Raw genomic sequence first — 19,710 nt, 5'->3', positions numbered from 1 at the left:
TTTTCATATCGATTAGTCTGTGGATTATTTTCTTGATTAATTGATTAGCAGCTTGTTCGAAGCAATGTCAGAAAGAAATGACTCATACAAAATTAATCAATTATTAAAATATTTGGCATTTAATATAATAGTTGGCGACTAATGCAGCTTTCCATCATGTCAAGTAATATGATCAAATAAATTCATTATTTATTAATCGTTAATTTATCAAATGGTCAAATTGTGACAAAAAGGCCAAAAGTGACGACAAATGTTAAAGAATTGATACATTTCAAATATTCTATTGATAGATGAGTCAACGAATGGTTTCCCCAGCTGACTTAATATTCTTAGGTTTTGACATATTGGAGCGAAGCAGGCGATTCAATGGCTCAGGCTCCAGAGACTACATGACTCGAGGAGGAAAGTAGCTGTTAGTTACAGCCCAACCCAGATGAGTGCTTCACAGATGTGCAGCTGAATGTAATCCTTGAAGTGGGTAAATATACAGACTTGTTTTCCTTCCTCACACTGGATTACAGGCTGCGACACCACCCTGATGTCCCTCTGAGTCATGAAGAGTTACCATTGAACCTTGGAAGAAAATGCCGAGCGTAAAAATAAAAAAAAGCTGCGTTCAGGCGTCACACTGCGGGGACGGAGAGGATTAGCAGCCAAAGATAAATGAAACTCGCTCTCTTCAAATGTTGATAATCTCAACAGTGTCCTCAAACTAACAGCGCAAAGCCGGCCGCTAATTGCTACGACACATCTGTCGCTGCCGGGCTTCAGCTTTCCTCCCCTCGCAAGTTGTCACGGCGAGCTGAACGCCACGTTTACAGCGCGGGGAGAAAACACGAGACGGATCGATTGCGTGTTGTCGAACCTCTCCGGCTGAAGTTTTATGGGAAGAAACAAAAAGTGTTACTTAAAAACATATTTGGGATGTTTTTAAAAGGGTATTTGTGATCCTGTTGATCACGCAAAGTACATCTCCCACGGCTGAGAGGTTATCGAGTTACAAATCACGAGCGGAATAATCCGCTACATTCCAGATGACGTCACTGCATATTACAATATATTAATCACAGCTCCGAGATTGATTTATTTGGGAGGTCAACGGCGACCATTAAACGTGTCAAGATAAGTCTGTAAATATTTGCCTGGACTGTGAGGGCTTCGAGTCGTGTATCGGTACATCTCGGAACTTTCTATCAATAAATCCGATCCGTGTACCCGACACTGTCAGCACTGTTTGAGTTTCAGCTGCCTGTGCACTCGGTAATGGAGATCATCAATTTATGTATCTGTTCATCGAGGAATACCAGCGAGCAACAGCTGCGAGGCTGCAGAAGGAGACAGATGCTGGAAGAAAACTGGAATTCTTTGAACACAGCTGCGTGCGGGTCATTGGGGGCTGCGCTGCGTCAAATGTCCAAAATCTGCGATAATTGTTTTTCTTCCTTTTTGGCCACCGGGGGGGGCAGCGCAAACAAGTTGTGAACATAGCATTGACTTGTAAAGCAAACACAGGATTTTCACCCAGTTGACTGTCGTGTCCGTGTGAAACCAAAAGTCAACTTTAAACCTGCGACGCTACGTCCGATATGGTTATTTTTTAACCACAACCAAGTGGTTTTGTTGTCAAAACCTTACAAATCGTTAACAATGGGGGGTTTCTGAAAACTTGATAAAAGGTCAATAAGAAAAGCATCCCATGTTTAGCAGAAACACACAACGCCAACATTTTATTTATTGACTTTTGTCATTTGTTTTATTCTCTGTAATTTTCTAAGTGAACAAGTTTGACATTGTGATGTCATACATTGTTATCGTAAACATTTTGATTAAAACTACACAACCTCAAGTGAAGAATCATTAGCATGTGTTTTTTAGATAATAAAAGGTGTATTAGTGGCATTTAAAAAAGGGACAGTACGATCATACCTATAGTGCTATTTATTAATCTAGATAGTTTTAGTGTGCGTTCTTGCGTGTTGGAGATAGACCTTTGTCAAATATAATAATTTAAACAAACATCTAAAAACTCTCCTGCCAGAAATCCTGAGCTGATGCCTCAAGATAATCAGTTAAGCAGCTTTATGCGTGAACTATTTTCTTTCCGCGGAGCGACACACACGCGCTAATCGTATCACCACGTCGAAGGAGACGTGCGTTTATACTCTATACCGCTAGCTCCCCGCTACAGCACGCCATTCATGTTTACATCTCCCGCGCACAATCAATACGCTAAAGATAAGCCACGTGGTCGGAGCAGGAAGGAGGTCAATCCTATTAGCTGCATCTGAGAGTCACAAACGTTGGTCCTCGGTCCGATCCCGTGACCGTCCCAGAATATCCGTCACCTTCGGACGAACTCCGCCGTGAAACGGGGCCGAGCCACACACACACACACACACACACACAGGGGTGTGCGTGTTGTCTTGAAAGCATCACACAACCCGATCAGGGAGACTATGTAACACATTGTCTGGACTGATGTGGTTAGTTATCTAATCTGAAAAGCTGCCATGCCCCATTTCTTGGACTTTGATGTAAAGCAAAATGAGCTGCCAGCGAATGAGCTCACTGCGCTCGCGACAGAGTTGTTCTCCGACGGTACCCCACAGTGTTTACATTCAGCGGGAGTGAGCCTCAACACACATGTTGAATCGTCTTCCTTCCTAATAAAACAGTTTGGCTTGCAACCAGCAGAAAACCACTTCCTTGTTCCTACATGCCGGAGGAACAAGAGCTAGAAGCTACATTGATCCATTGATCTACGGCCGCACTGGTGGTCAAAAACGGAAGGGGGAAAAAAAACCATATACACGTTTCTCCATTTCATAATCTGTGGTGTTGACGGATCGCAACAAGAAGAAAATGTAAAAATCAGCCCGACGATGAAAGAGATCACCGTCAGGTGGAATACACGTATCAGCCAACCTTCAATCCAGATGTGGATCCAGATCAAAATACAAGATAAAGTATTCTAGAACTAGCTATATATACACATTTATTTGAGGGCAAGCCAACCGTGTGTGTGTGTACCAACTACCAAATGTTTGTTTTTTGCTGCCTTAATATGTTCTCTGGTGGGTGTCTAACCCGTGTTGTCCATTGTTTTTTTTCTGTCAATTCCAACTTTTACTAATGTTGTTTTCCTGATTGTCCATCTGGTCTAATGTTCCTATTTTGCACATCAGTGCGTTGTGGTGGAGGGATCTTCCCGAGGTTCATTCTACGTCCAGGTTAAAGGATGAGGGTAAACGTGAAGGTTTGACGGATTGAAAAAGGAAATTTGTGACATTGGGCTTGGTCAATATAACCGACTTGACCAACTCAAACCTCAAAGAACAATCGGGCTTCTCGAGCAAAGTGACGTTCCCCAGAGAGCACAACATTATTTTAAAGGAAAAATAGAGTCATGTGGGCCGAGTATACAACATCAAAGGGGAATGAAGCCACACGTGTTCTTTAATGATTGGAGCGGAGATGTCTGGAGGTCGCCGCTGTTAAAAGCTTTATGACAAACTAGCGGAAAATATACAGCGCAGCACTGCGATGAACTTTCCATGAGCGCGGGCGACATCCCTCATGTGTTCTGCTCCCATCCAGACATGTGCTCTTTTCACACTGTTTTATTGCAGCACATCTGGATAGAGGGGAAGATGACCCAAAAATGTTGTCTCGAGGTGTATTCCATCACCATTTGGGTTTTCAGAAGAAAGAGACCTTATATAAATAATCAAAAGGCGAGAGAGAAAAATTGAATTTCATACAGCAAAGAGGAACCGTTTCTATAAAAGAGCATCAAAAGAAGACTTTCTGTTGTTGCCACTCCTCCAGGAGAGCAGAGGGGAGTGATTTTAAAACAAGCCCAGAACATCCGCTGCTTTACAAAATCAGAGGAGGGTTTCAAAGGAACGACGGGATGGGAGGGGGGCGACATCTGGCCAGCTGAAGACGAACAAAGTGACGGCAGTGCATGAATCTCAGCATCGGTGTGTCAGATGATTTCAAGTGAACCTTACCCTCACCCTTTTTCTTTTTTTGCTTTTACAATTTATTTACAGAACTCAGGCTGCAACTATTCATTCTGTGATTTAAAATCAAAATGAAAACCAAAAAATTGGGACTTTTTTTTCCTTCACAATGATCCCCACAAAGTCAAGCAGATGTCCAAAATAACAAAATGATCTGTACCAAAACATTTTCAGGTTTAGGAACCAGAGGATATAATGTCATTTGCGCAGCTGTAACCTGTGAAATGTGGCTTTTCCGTTGTGAAAAAAAAGACTCAAACGATGAATCAATCGGCTACTTGTCTCAGCGCCACGTGTATGAAGATAAACTGGTCGGACCTTTCCCTCGAAGAACACATAATCGGAACAAACAGTTGCCACAAATGACCACAACACAGAGTCGTGTGTGCTGCAGATTAATTTAGTTTGAAGACGAACAGCGAAGGAAGCGGGTCGACGGAATAAAGCCGTTCCTGTCCGTCTCATTTCTACGTGACACACTGCTGCAGGTGTAGTCAGGGCAGTAGGGCAGCTGGCCCGGCAGCAAGTGCTGACCACGGTGTGTGTGTGCGTGTGTGTGTGGCTGACGAGGCACCTGCAAACTCTGGCGTACCCCAGCATAAATAAAGGGCCTGTGAGAGGACACAAACGGGCACATTGTCGCGCTGCCGCCGACATCTGTGGCCGGCGACCGACGAGTTGGCTCGGAAAACTGCGACGAAAGACACGACAGACGAGGCTTCACATCCTGTGAGAGGCGTTACTGTCGCGGTCCAGACACATCTGGAGATGGTTCCACACAGATGTAGGGCTGCAACGAAGGGGTTATTCTAATTATTGATAAATTGATTCATTGTTCAGCGGATGAAACTTCAAGTGTTGCGTTCTCAAAAAAGTCCCAACAGCTGAAGATCAGTTTTTTTAAAAAGGACCGTACGACCGAAAAGCAGCATATCTAACAAAATTTAGCCTTTTCTTCCCCCTTAAATTTTCTTGCTTGAATAATCACAGAAACGATGATTTAATATTAAAATAGTTTACGGTTTTAACTGTAGCCGTGACGACTGTGGCAACGGATGCAACGTGCAAGTTAACGCAAACTCCCGTGGCCGCCTGCGGAGTGCGACGGGTCCAAGTGGAGGAAAGTTTAACTCAAGATTGTTTTGACCTGCTCCACCACACGCGCTCGACCGGCGTGGCTCCGGCAGATCTCCCCGTGACCTCTGACCTCAAGCTGTTAAGAGTCAGAGCGAGGAGAAGCTCTGTCAACCGCTGGAGGAGCAGGAACAGCGTGTGCTCCTCTTCCCCGGCCAGTGGAACCGGTCTGGATGCGTATACGGTTTCAGGAGGAAAAGCAGAGCTTGGCACCGGGGGGTTGGCGAGATAAACACACACGGTGAAAAGGAACAGCTGGAGTTGCTGTTGGCATTCGGCTTCTTTCAGCGAGGGTAAATGAGGCGAAGCGATATTACAGCTAAAAAGTTGGGGGGATTGAGGGATTGTGTGGCTCTGTGCGACGACACCGTAAGCAGCTGTGTTTTCATGCGAGCTTGGACAGAAGCTAGAGGAGCCGACACGGTCCTGGATGGGACTTCTGCTCCGGATTGGCTTCATGCGTGTTAACAAGTGGGAGGACAATACGAGGAATGGGAAATGTATTGAAATCATACATCAATATTGCAATATGGGACTAGACATCGTCTTGGATTTTGGATACCATATGATGACATACGTGTCGTCTTCCTGTGGTTTTAAAGGCTGCATTACAATAACATGACGTAGGTGTTTGAATCAGACAGTTCTATATAATTGTTATACTGTATAAATATATTACTATACAACAATCGTAATACTTTGTTATATTATATTCCTATTTACGGATAAAAAAAAATCTATTGTTGAAATATTTTGTCAACCAAATTGACACAATATTGACGCATTTCCTCAAAATATGACAACATTTCATTTCTCCCCGTGTCTCTCGGCCGAAACAACAGTTAAGCTAAACACTTAAACTAAACTAACGATAGTTAAACCGATTGAGGTCGTGATTCGAGCCCCAGTGGCCGTGACGGATCAGCCTTCTCTGGATCATCTGCGTCAACCCTCGGCAAACGGCTCCAAACATATGGCGTGATGTTACATAATCCTCACGCCATGGGGAGGTGGGCAGCGGCTCAAGAGACGATTGCAACCCTGTTCTTCTACAACACCTCCAGATGCTGCACAAACAACCCTGTGGTGAACTGCTTATGCAACTCGCCGCTGCATGTGTGTGATCACCGATCACATCAGACACACTCGACGGTTACTCAACACCAACCTTCCGTCAAGCCGCGCCTTACCTTTACACTAAAAACACGCGGCGCTGGAACTGTACTCTCAAGCGAGAGGACGCGTGAACGCCGCTCCGGCATTCCACGTCTCTTTTATAATGGTCTTTACCACCTTGACCTGAGTGTGTGTGTGTGTGTATATGTGTGTGTGTATGTGTGTGTGTCTCCGAGTGCATCGAGGAAGGAGAAGCGAGGGAGATGCTGGGAGGTGAGACCGCTGACCCGGGTTGACTCTCACTGGGAGTGTTTCTGTTGGCCGGGAACGACGGAGGAGCACAACGGGAGCTCGAGCGTGAGGCCTGCAGGTCCTGCACAGGCAAACGACACGTGACTTGCAAGTTAAAAAAATACACAAAAAATGTAAAAAATGCGACTAGCAGGTGAGACCGGAAACACATTGACAAAGAACTACACAAGTTGTCTTTGTGTTCCAAAGAAAACAAACCTCAAGCTGTCAATCTCTTTAGCCACACGGTTACATAAATAACAATCTGTCACAGCCGTCGTGTGTGTGTGTGTGTGTGTGTGTGTGTGTATACATCATGAAGGCAAGTCCAACATTACCTAAAGCTCAGTTTAGGTGTCAACCACCTCCTAAAAAAACACAATAGTATAATTGCCGTGGATTAATGCCAGTTAAAGACGGTGGGCTGAAGTAGTTTATACGTTTGGCTCGTGGCCGCGTTCACGTCGCTATAAAATATAATGAACGAGGGCATTCGTTTCTCATGTGAAATCGTGTGTGTGTGCACATGAAAGTGGGTCGAGCCTTTGATAGCAGGTCAGTGTCCCTGAAACACACACACACACACCTAGCTGTGCCCCTGCACTAATGCCCTGTGACGCCTCCTCTCTGGTCTTGGGAAGCAGATCGTGATGCTGCTCCGTCAGAGTGAGCGGCGTGAGGTAACCCCATACTCCCCCACTTGACCCAGAGGGAGGGCAGAAGACAGCTGAGCTCATATGAAGCCTTCACTTGGACTCGCAAGTAAAAACAAATGGCCGCGCTTCCAGTGAGCAGTCTTCTTTTTTTTCCATCAGTGTCAATGTTGAACCACAACCAGCTCCTTTTTCTTTTTGGGGGGGGGGGGGGGGGGGGATTGTAAAGCATTACATCGCCCTGTATTGGGACCAGAAAATGACGTGGATCTAAAACCTAATTTGTTATATTCCATAAAGACACGGATATGAAATGAGGTCACAGTGGAACTCTTTTTTTACAGGTTGTCCTTCGTCTCTGATGCCAGACACTGAAGAGACTACAGGGTGTGAAGTAGTTATGTTCACCATCCGGCTACCATGACACCCCGTCCTGTCGCGTTTTTAAACCACATCTTGCATTCTCATACCTACTTAGGACATTCATTCCCAGAGTGTGCATTAAACACAGACTCGACAGGCTGACATCTGGATCCAAGGCCCGGGTGGTAGTTAAACACATGATGATGACTATTTATTTATTCATAGTTTTCTTTTACTACCTAAAGTCCACCGAGGATCCATCTCCAAAACTACACAGATACGCAGATACGCGGGTACAGTTATGGTCATGTGAGCTAAAACGGGAGAGAAAAGGTCAACTGTGATGTAAAGACGAGACATCTGCACGAACCCGTCGTTACCGATGATTAGCCCTGTTGAACAAATGGAGATCACACAGCAAATGGGGTTTCATCGGGAAGCTGCACTGACAGCTTTCCTTCATCGCCGTCTGTCATCCATTGCTTCGGGGTTTCTACAGCAAGTTAGAGGGAAGACTTTGAAAGCCATTCAAAGATCAACTTTACTGGAACAGAAAGAAGAAAAAAACAACACAATTACTTTGGGTTCGGGACAATTTATGGCGAAATGCCCCCTGTGGCAACCTCCAGGTCCTGAAAAGTAGTGACTTAAAACGTGCATTCTACGGCTATCAGGGGGGATGACTCTTCTAGTTGCAAAAATAAGTTATTTCGTCTATGAGAAAATGATTCTACTTCTTGCTTGATTTTTTTGTTACCCCAGTAAAACATTGTGAACGTGAGCTTATGGTCTGAATCGCTAGTTTCAAGTCTTCTTCAATACAGCGGCTCGTTCATAAGTAAACGATGGTCCCATTTCGAGTCAAACAGACCATAAAACAGGGAATGCTTATGGGCGTGGCTACCTTGTGATTGACAGGTTGCTGGCACGCCATTGTCTGGTCTGGGAGTTGTGCATTGTCCGTGTTTTTCACCTTACGGCGTTGACCCCCTCAGTGCGTTTTCTGTTCATGGAAGTTAATTGGAACCTTTTTGGCGTGCCAAAGAAAAGTCTTAATCACCGACGAGTATCATTTAGTTCTGACCCGTCGTGTCCCTTCTGGTTGCAAAAAACCCCCAAGCTGGCGACGGTGAAAATGCAGAACTTCAAAACCGCATTCTACAAACCAGGAGGCGACATCCCGGCGACTGCGTCCGCCTCTTCTATGCGGTCTACGGCCCGTCTCTGCTGGTGGAGGGCCGACTACATTTCTGTGTTTCTCACTCTGCACGGGAGATTCCACCGGCTCGATTCCCATCATACCAGGTTTGAAACATGCCCTGCATAAAAAACACTGTGCCTCGTAGACATTGCCTGGTTACTGTTACCAAACAGATCAAAAAATATTCCCAGCATCCTGCTCGTCATGTTTTAGCATTTGAGAGATTGATTTTAGACCATTTAAACCCACTAAGGCCTTATTTTTAGATCTATTCATTCAGTGTTTTTTGATACATATTAAGGATCCACAGGTACCCTGAGCTTCACATGTCAGTCCGTATCCACAGAAAAACATGTTTACGTAGCTTTAAAATGTGCTCACACGAAGCTGTGGATTGGGAAGAGGCTGTGACCCTTCTATTGTACACCTTACTGCATTGGTACACACCATGTTCAATGTTGACGTGGAAACAAAAGGAGATGGAGACGACGCAAACTATTTCACACAATAAATTCCAGTGTGCTGTAGTCACAGGAATTTAAAGCTTAATGTCAATTTCGGTCCTATCTGGCGCAAGAAGGAAAACAGCGTGAGGAATGACAGACCTCAGATAAGCACTAAACCAACAACAGGTGAACTATTTGTCATATTTCACGTGGAACGAAGGCACAAGGTGTTGAAGGTCGTGTCGGTAACAAGTCAATTCCTCTGTGAACTACATCATAAGAGGAGCCCGTCCGTCACATCTCTCGCGTTCTTAATTTACAATAACAACCGCGTTGGACCGAAACGCCGTCGCCGGCTGGGTTTATCTTACCAGGACAACACGGTCTAGGTTTTCATCTCCTTGAGGCGGAGTCGTATTAATTGAAGCGCGAGAGCGACGGGGCTCGTCAGGATCTGTATAAAAAAAGGCCAACAGCTCTTGGAAGTGATATCTTCCATCAAGGGTTAAAAAGGGAGAAAAAAATATACGCTTTCGGGCCTGTGGGCGAGTTCGGCCTGCAACCGACAACCAGTCTGCTTTGCTCAAGAACTGCCGGTTCAACGCCGCCCTGGTCTTGGATAGCAGGAGGTGGGAAGAAAAGGAACAAGCTATACTAAACCCAATATAATAATACATTTTATTTATAAGGTCGCCGTACAACACATTAAAAGACGACCGTCTATCACTGCCATGAAGCAAGAAGGATTGTGAGTTTTAAACCTCCAACCTTTGATGGAAATGTATGCTTATTTACCACTTGTAAAATGCTCTGCCTTCATAATGCATCATCAAAAAAGTCACCCAAAAAATCCTGGCAGCCTTTGGACATTTCTTTCTTCCTACTTAGTTATTGACATCGTTTTTTATGCACCTACGTTACCCACAATGCAACTGTGTGTTTTGCTGGTAATAATAACTAATGAGGGGCAGTCCACAGAAGTCTGGTACGCTCACTTCTCTTTTACTTCACCCCATTTTGGGGTTCAATTCTCAGACCCAACCGACACTGACTCAAGTGACATCACTTGAGGAGATTTATCAGACTGTGTGCAGCTCCCTCCGGCGTCACAGAGGGCTTCAAACGACGAGCCAACGACTCCGACCATCAACACCTGCAAACTGAGGCACAGCTCTTTAAACCCAATGGCGCAGCGCCAGAGGTCAAGGTCAAATTCAAACTCAAGCACAAGAACTCAAGGAGAGGTCAACACTTGTTTTACTGTGACCAGGACATCAACACTTCTAGACAAAATACTGTGATGAAATATACATTCACGCAATTATAGGTGGCCATGAAGCAACATAAAGAAATGAATAACTCCTCCTGGGCTGCTCGTCTACTTCCACGAATAAAGAGTGTCAAGGAAATGAAGATGAAGTTTTACTATGAGGTCATTCCTTCTCTCTAGCTCTCTCTCTCTCTCTCCAGTAGCTCCAGTCTTGGCATCATTCACCAGCGGGCAGATACGCAATCTCACTGTGCAAACAATTAAAGGCTGCTCCTCTGCACTCAAAACTACTCACTCGTGTTGCAGCGTCGAGGATTAACCCAATACGCTTACTCATTAACCCCGGAGACACACCAGTGAATGGCATTCCTGGGGGAACTGTGTTTGCTAAACCGAGGGCATTGAAACGCAGCGCGGAGCGGCTTGTTGCAAAGATTGTTGTCCTGCCGGTTGCCTTTGAACCTGGCGTCTGAGCTGCCGGTTTCAACTCGACTTCAATACTGGCGACACTGGCAGGATCCTCTTCATCGCGTCGTGACATGGGGAGGAACTGAAATGAATGATTTGGACTGCGACGTCAACAAGAAACGAAAATGACGTCGCCTCCGACAGAGTGGCTTTAAAGTCGAGGTACCGTCAATTATTTGCACCGTCGCGGCCGACTCTACCTCGATGAAGAAATACCAGAAGGCAATGGATGCATTCCTGTGAGCAGTGCCCTTGTGACGTCACAGCGGGCGATACAACCCCGTAACAAGCACAACACCCTCGTCAATAAACAACCACAATTTGACTTCCTGACTGGCAGCATTGTGCACACAGTAATAAGGTGCCATGTAATGTCACAAATGCAGTTGAAGACAAACAACAAAACAGTGTGTGGTTGTGAACCTGTCAACAGACTTATTGGGCGTGCGTTACCGTGACAGGTGAAGACGACAAAGAATACGAGTGGAATGTCTTCGAGAGATATGATAACGACCGGTTTGCTTCGCAAACTTTGGGCCGAGGCCTCTGCGAGGTCCGCGGTCAGACAATCTTTCCCCAGAGCAGACAACAAATGGCAGTAACCACCATGGAGAGAATACTACTATAACTACTGACAGGCCATTGGCGCTCTGCAGATAGAGAGCTCCCCTGTGTGTGCGACGTAATCCCCAACACAGATGGAAGTGCAATGAAACCTCTGCATGGGGGCCGACGCGAGACACGGGGCTGACCACAGAGACGGTTGTGTAACTGATGTTAAAAGACACAATGATTTATGCAGCCAAACATCAGCCCACACATACTGGGATGACTTGGAGAGCTCCAGAAGACGGGTATCGTTCGGTATGTCAAGGCTTATAAGCGAGAACTGTCTACCTTTTGAGGCAAATCCACATCGAGTCTCAAGTCTTTCAAGAGTCTCGTCTCATTGCAGTCGAGTCCAAAGTGGTCATTTTTACCGTCGCATTGAAAATGCGGGAGGTAATGTTTTGATCGCCGCGGATTTATTTATTTGTATGTGTGCGTGTATGCGTGTTATTCGCATAAGTCAAAAAGTATTAAACCGAATCGCATGAAATTTGGTGGGATGATTGGTTATTATCCGGGGGCCATTTGATTAGATTTTGGGATTGATCGGGTCAAAGGTCAAGGTCATGAAAAGGTCAACATCTTCTTTTTACCATAGCACTGTCAATTTATATCCAATTGGCATGCAACTAATGCCAAAATGTTCATAATTCAATGCCCAATCTTGTGATATGTGAAGGTATGCGCTCTACCGAGTGCCCGTTCTAGTTGTAACTGTGGTCTGCCTCAAGGTCAAGTCTCTCGTCTCTAATGCACAGTTGTCATCAGCAGACGACAAATGTGTATTTATTGAATCCCAGAAGTCTTTCCCGCTTACCTCTAGCACCGGCCCGGCCCCCAAGATGATCTGCTCCACTCCGCTGGCAAACCCCTTCTGGCTGAGGGCGGTCAGGTGGTGAATGAGGAAGTTGGTGCTTTGCGTCTTCCCAGAGCCGCTCTCCCCCGATATAACGATGCACTGGTTCCTCTCCCTCTGCAGCATGGCGTGGTACGCCACGTCCGCCACGGCGTAAATGTGCGGCTCCAAATTGCCCAGCGCGTGATTGTCGTACAGCTTCACATACTTGGGGTTGTAGATGGGCAGGAACTTGAACGGGTTGATGACGATGAGGATGCTTCCGACGTACGTGTAGATCTTCTCCTGGCGGAAGCGCGAGCGCAGGTTGTCCAGCAGCGAGCGCTCGTTGAGCTCCGGCAGGTGGCACAGGTCGGCGTGGTCCCCCTGAGGATGGGGCTGCGGCAGCAGTCCGCGCTCCACCATGCGCCGCCGCTCCTCCGTGACCTGCAGCCACATCTGGAGGCTGCCGCCGTAGTGGATCGAGCCGTCCAGGTTCTTCAGCCGGAGCAGGAAGCGGTAATCCTCGCCGCCGAACAGCGTGCGCTGCTCCAACGCCACGCGGGGCCAGAGCATCATCCTCTGCACGGGGCAGTCGCAGGGGTTCAGCACCCATTCCTCCCCGCCGAACTCCTTCACCTCGGCCAGGATGTAGCACTTGGTGCGGTCCAGCTGCAGGCGCTCGATGGCGCGCTCGATGGCCTCGGCGGCGGTGGTGGTCTTGCGGGCGCTGATCGGGCAGTAGATGGTGCCCTCGGCCAGGGCGCCTGGGTAGATGCGCAGGGTGAACTCGGAGTTCTCGAAGCGCGGCCGCCGGCCCAAGGTGCCCATTCCACCAACGCCATCACGAGCACTCATGGCGGAGCAGGAGTTCCCATGAGCAGCAGCCCCCGGCAGTGGCACGTCTTTACTGGGCTGGAGAGACCGCCGAGTCAAGACATCACCTCTGTGGGGCAGAAGAGGGAGACACAAATATCCATCAATACTCTGGGAAGACTTAAGGATCGGTTTAAAATCTAAATATCGCCGTTTTAAAAGCCACAGATTACACATCAAGCGAAACAGCTCCAATGACACTGCATATCTACGATGTGAAACTGCCACAAAAGCTTCTACCGACGGTTGAATTGATCCAAATCCAGACCAAAGCCCTCGGCAGTCAGACAGATTACGAAATGTGTCGGATTATGACACACGGACTTCATGCGCTATTACGTAAACTGAAAAAGGGCCACATTATTTTTGCCGGAGCCCCGACATGCACACTCATAAAAAGGATGACGGATAAGTCATCTGGATCTACGGGATTACCATCAACACACACACGAGCACACACACATAAACTCTCGCCGAGACCAACAGCTGACGACCTCTTTACTGAAGAAGACACAATCACGCCCCTCACAAGCTCCTTCATTAATACACAGCAGACATCATGGGGTGAGAAGAGGCCACGGGGGGAAGGGGGGGGGGGAGAAAGAGAGAGAGAGAGAAGTGACCGAGCAGCTGCGAGTTCTTCACCATCAAGTTGTGGAGAGTTCTGAAGCAAAAACCTTTGATAAATCACATCGGAATGAATCAATTAAAGTTATTTTTAAATGGTTAATTGAACCGGAATCGTCACACAATACGCACAAGCATCCAGCTAATGGAGCTAAATGTTCCCATCAAGGATAACCAATATAATCAGCATTGCATGGGGATGGTTGTGCGTCTGCAAGACTCCAAATACAGTAAATAAGCCAAATATATACGTGATTGCTCTTAAAAAACGGAGCACTGCGGGTGTTTGACTGTATGCATGATATCTAGCTATCATGATGCTTTCAATCATGATATCATAAGAAAACCATTCAAGAGCGGATGTCACAAAGTGCTCCACAACACAATTTCTTTTTTACAACATAAAAAAAAGGATATAAAGTTAAAAACATAAAAGACACGAATAAAACTTAAACAAAAGCAAGTCCAGACATATGAGTTGACTTGAGCTGCTTTTTGTCAGCAGATCTTCTATAAAACCATAATTTGTGTCGCATGTTATTCTTTCAAGTGCTAAAACAAAGAGGCCCTTTATTGTGTACATGTCTGTCGACCGCAGATGAAGCCTTCGTTGCAACAGCAGCTGTTTTGCTTCTTTCATCCAAACCAGAGAGCGTCGCAGTCTTGTGTCTCGTCGTCAACGTTCAACGCATTCCACGAGTTACCATGTGACGCGCTGCACTTTGTCTTTATTGTGCCCGCTTTCCTTCAACCCGTCTCTCGACTTCTCCTTCAGAAACCGATTCTCAAAGCAGGCGAAGGAGCTTCAACTTGGGCGTTTTTTCCCAGTGGGTAGAGAAAGGAATGGCGAAAGTAAGTAAAGTTGCCGTGTGTGTCGTCAATTCTACAGCCAGGAGTGTTTGTTTTGTCTGACCAACAGTCCAAAACCCAAAGATTCAGTTCATTTTCAGTTTCATTTTCATGTGACAAAGAAGAGGCTCAAATGGTCGTGTTTGACAAGATGCAGACAAAGAAATGTTTAGTGTTGCGGCTCTAACGAAAATCTCAATTGTTCTTGAGATGTTTACATCTGGTCAGGTATAAATGAGGAAAAGGACACGCGAAACAAAAAAAGTATATCACAAATGTGTCCGTTTTTTTTCTTCTATTTTTGCATGAACTGCATGAGCAGAAAAAGTGAAAACAGGAAATGGAACAGGGACACGTTTAGTTGGTGCGCAGAGGGGAGCACAAAGGGCTCCTGCACCACTGGTCATTTCCTGTCCAACCTCTCCCGCCATCCGTCTCTCCTCAGCGACGTTGGCGTGACCATGAGGCACACACACACACGGGACCTCTCCTCTTTTCCAAATACACACGCACAAACATGTCACCTTTAACCTCGAACAAAGCGTTCAATCTGACTGCATTAAGCAGCCAATAACAGGTATTAACTGTGTGTGTGAGGTAGGGCTCGGTGCCTGGAACAGATGGTCAGCTCTCTGCTTAAAGGATAGGGAAGGAGGAGGTATTTAGGGTTGTAGCCATGCTGGCTGCTTCCGTTTACAATCGCACAAGGAAAAGCAACTAATGGACTGTTTCAGGAAAACGGCGGCAAAACTCAACCCACCACCAAAGATCTCCCCAGTAACAACCATCTCCACTGCTCCGGGCCCCTATACAACTGCATCAACCACAGACTGGAATTATTAACTAATCACCAACAACAAAAAGTCATTTATTTGCTTTTGCTCAATCCGCCTGTTATCATGCAGAATACAAATAGTGATTAATTAGACACATTTTCAGGCTTTAGACATAAATTAGACGGGACAAAGGGCAGCGGCCTACAAACAAAGATCACCTGGTAGAAAGATGTAATGGGCCGCTCTGGCCGTCTGACAACCGACAAACAACGACCTCGCTGTTTTTTAAATGTAATCCTTGTTGATGAATATTTGGGAGACAGGGTTTTGAAACGGATATTACAAAGGAGGGAATAATAAACAAACCCAGGGAGCCGGTTAGATAACCGGTGTTACTGTTTACGTCAGTTGAATCAGAAAAGATCCAAACCAACTACGAGTTAAGAAGTCAAACGGGGAGGGGAGGAGGCAAACTGGAGAGAAAAGGCTTAAAATATATATACCTCTAAAATGTCAGAAAGATAATGAAAAGAAATATCCAAACTGTGTTGTCCCTGCACTCAACTGGTCCCTGAATCCCTGAAACCACCCCCGCAAATTCAGTTGTCCAAGTGATACACAAAAAAACATTCTTTTGTTCATGCTTGTGTCAGAGTAAAATCACTTCTGAGATAACGGATAAACTAGTCACTCTTCAGACCTACACGGACCACCACAAGGACAAATGACTGATACTGAAAACCTTCACACATGATCACAATTGTTGCCCGTTTTGCGAACTGTGAAACAAAGTGTCGCGTTCCCACACATTGTGCTGCGACGACCTGAGAGAGCGCACCGCCACGCGGCAAGCGAGCGCAGAAGAAGAGGAGGAAGAGAGAATGTTTGAGGCGTGATGTCATTTTCACCTGAGCACTGTAACTTTGAAAGAAAAATGCTCGATGTAGATAAGCTCGAGGTTTGTGCCCTGGAGGAAGTGACAACGCAGGGAGGGGGGGGGGCACAGCTGGAAGGAACCTGCAGTGGCCTCTTCTTCATTGATGTCCTCCTCTAACAACTGAACCAGCAACAGATCTGGTTACTTCACCTGAATGGAGGGTGTAGGACTCGCAGTCAAGTAATCTGAGCCTGGAATCTGCCTGATGGTACTTTCTCCCGCCAAAGAGACAGCGGACCAGGACTGACCCAAGCTCAACAAAGATATGGATCGTCAAATATGTCACACGTGTAAAACAAACACAAATGTTGTTGCTTCGAGTTAAAGGACCCATCGTATGCCCATTTTTCCACAAGTTGATATGGTTCCTTGGGGTCTTAATGAAATGTTTGGAACATATTTTGGTCAAAATACCACAAGAATCATTTCAAACAGCACCCTTTTTACACTGTCAAAAACACCTCCCCACAGATTTACCTGTTTTGAGTGCCTGTTCCTTTGAATGCTAATGAGCCAGCTCTCGCCTCCCCCCTCCTCCACGAGATGCGCTCGCCTAGCTGCTGCCTGCCCAGCTAGCCATTACCTTTGTAGAAATATGGCTAATGCAGATGAAGATAGCGTCGTGCAACCATATCATTTTGAACCAGAGTCAGACCCTGAACAAGAAGAGGCTCCCGAACAAGTTCGAGAAGTTAGGGCTCAACAGGACGTTTCTGAATGGTAAGTTAACTTTGTCACTTCTACATTTTTTTTGTTTGTACATTGGCTAAGGTCACCGAACCGTCTTGAAACTGGATGGGTCGAGTGGTGGTGGGGGGCGGTCCAAGGCCATGGAGCCAGACTCCCTACATGGGCGTGCTTCAAAATCTACGTAGACGTTGGTGGTGATCCCATTTGACGCACTCAAGCATATCGTTTCTGACAGAGGAACCACAACAAGCCGCGTGAGTTGTTTTTTTCCAGCGTTTTTGTGTTGGGAGACATGCCAGATACCCAAATTAACGTATAGAAGCACTAAAAAAGTGGAATTTTCATAATATGTCCCCTTTAAAACTCAGGTCAGATGTTATCCGAGTTCAGAGTTGAGCTTAACGTGGAGACGTATCTGTACTGGGATCAGCCGTCGGGTTGGTTTCCTCACTTTAAGTGCGGTAGATTTATGACAACTCAAAGCATCCAACAGATGGAATGATTTTCAAACTATGACATCGAAACAAGTCCTTTTTTTTCTTCAACCGACAGCAGTGGCATAGTTATTGGTTTTGCATGTCGAGCATTTTGGCGAGGTGGGTACATTTCTCAAAGACGCATCTTAGAATCATTTGCAGTAATATAGAAGAGAGTGGATGCGACACATTGAGATGCATCCAGAATTATCGTGCGGTCGAATCGTCAACCAGTGAATCGTCAGTGAACGGCATTTCATGGAAGACTCACTTCCCCGAAACACACATCATTTATTGACAGAATATAATGGTTTGCATTCTTTCTGCGATTCCCTCCGATGGGAAACCGAGGAGCGCTTCGACCACGCGAGTCCGTCTCTTCAATGGCTGCCATTGTTGCCGAGGAGTCAAGGATCAAGTTTGGTCGGCTTTCCACGAAGTGAAATCATCCTTCTGAAACGCCGCATGTGTGTGTGTGTGTATGTGCATGTGTGTGTGTGTGGGATCAGGGCTCAGCTTGTGTCTTCAAGGCTCATAATGTCACGGTGGCTCTTTCTTGAGCCTTTGGCGACTGGGAGTTTGAATGCGCTACACGGAGGTGTCCGAGTTGGCACTGGATCGTGAACTCTCACTTCTTCGTTGACCCGTTTTATTCGGGTTTCACCTGCCGGTCCGAGAGCGCCGCAGAGCCATATTCAGCCGCTATGTTTACATGTCCATTCCATTATCCAAACCGCTTATTCTTTAGGGTCGCGGAGCCGATCCCCGCTGACATTGGGCGAAGGCAGGGTACACCCTGGACAGGTCGCCAGTCCATCTCAGGATAATATGAGACTATAAGATATAAGGATAATATAAGACTCTTTCATCAGCAGAGAATATTATGGAAAAATGACTCCATTTAATGTTTTGAAAAACAAGATGTGTGGCTTTCTTTATAATAATTTAAATTGCCGACTTCAGTCGTTTCCTGAATATGTTTTTATATTCATTTGCAAAGTACTTTGTGATATATAAAAATAGGTGTGTTTAGTTTATTGGTGTCCACGGGAATCATCACATGTGTGAAAGAAGGTGCTAATTATGGCAGAATATTACAGCACAGATAAGACACACAAAGCCAGAACTGTGTCATGCAGTATAAATACCACGCGGGAACTCATTTTGCTGCTTTTAATAGGGCCACGCTGCCAGGTCTAACCACCCCCCCTCCTCCCTCGTTACAGGCTGAAGAAATTGCTCTTCAGACATAAAACGTATACAGTACAAGAAGTCATAAAAACACTGTAAAAAAAAAAAAAAGAGGAGGAATGAGATTTAACTGCTGAAAATGGGACTAACCTTTGAAGGAAGATTGCCCCGAAAGTGTTAAAAAGAAAATTAACCAACGCTCCCGCAGCATTTTCTATAAAGAACTTTTGAAAAAAAACAGGTTGTAAAGAAAGACATGTTTAGAGCAGGCGTTTGAAGCTGGCAGTCTAAGAACTGGTTTCAACATCATTGGAGTTGTACTTTTATATGTTGCTCAAACTGTAGTCTTGACTGAGACTGTCGAGAAATAAAACTGAACTTCCTGGAGAATCCATATATACTTTTTTTTTGGTGCCACTTTTACAATCATAGTAGAATTGCACAAAGTAGATCTGCCGTTATATGTTTTCGGCATCACTGTTGAGGACACGAACATCTAGTTTTAATAAAAGGTATCGGTTCTGGCCGATTAAATCATCGAGTGTGAAGTCAACGTTGAAGACTAATACAAAAAGTTTAAACCGAGAGTCTCCATTGGGGCTTGGGGGAAATGTATTAGTAGTAACATGTACTCTCGCAAACATAACGAAAAAGAATATCTGAAGAACTAAACGTTCTCCAGATCGTTACGCCTTTCTCATAAATATGTGATTTAATGTGTATGCAACTTCCACTGAAAAACTGTGTGCCAGGTTAAAAGATGAACTTTTAAATCAATAGTTTTGAATACCAATTTAAAAGAAAATCTCACAATATGGATCTGGTCATCCAGCTTCATGCTTGTGTTTTCCACCAACTTCATATTGGTGGAGCAGCA

At 45.6% G+C, this 19,710-nt stretch overlaps 1 protein-coding gene across 5 annotated transcripts in view; it reads right to left on the bottom strand.

The window, feature by feature from the left end:
• myo9aa (myosin IXAa) overlaps positions 1-19,710 on the bottom strand; it is a 100,612-nt gene that overhangs the window by 62,144 nt on the left and 18,758 nt on the right. For all 5 annotated transcript variants that reach the window (XM_056412273.1, XM_056412277.1, XM_056412274.1 and 2 more), the window contains exon 2: positions 12,394-13,357. In XM_056412273.1, coding sequence (XP_056268248.1) covers positions 12,394-13,269 — 876 coding nt within the window. In that variant the 5' untranslated portion in view covers positions 13,270-13,357. The remainder of the gene's footprint in view (positions 1-12,393; positions 13,358-19,710) is intronic.

The sequence above is a fragment of the Pseudoliparis swirei genome, chromosome 4, assembly GCF_029220125.1.
Source record: "Pseudoliparis swirei isolate HS2019 ecotype Mariana Trench chromosome 4, NWPU_hadal_v1, whole genome shotgun sequence".
NCBI lineage: Eukaryota > Metazoa > Chordata > Actinopteri > Perciformes > Liparidae > Pseudoliparis > Pseudoliparis swirei.
The sequence above is the reverse complement of the archived record's forward strand: the minus strand, read 5'-3'. Positions and strand labels throughout refer to the sequence as shown.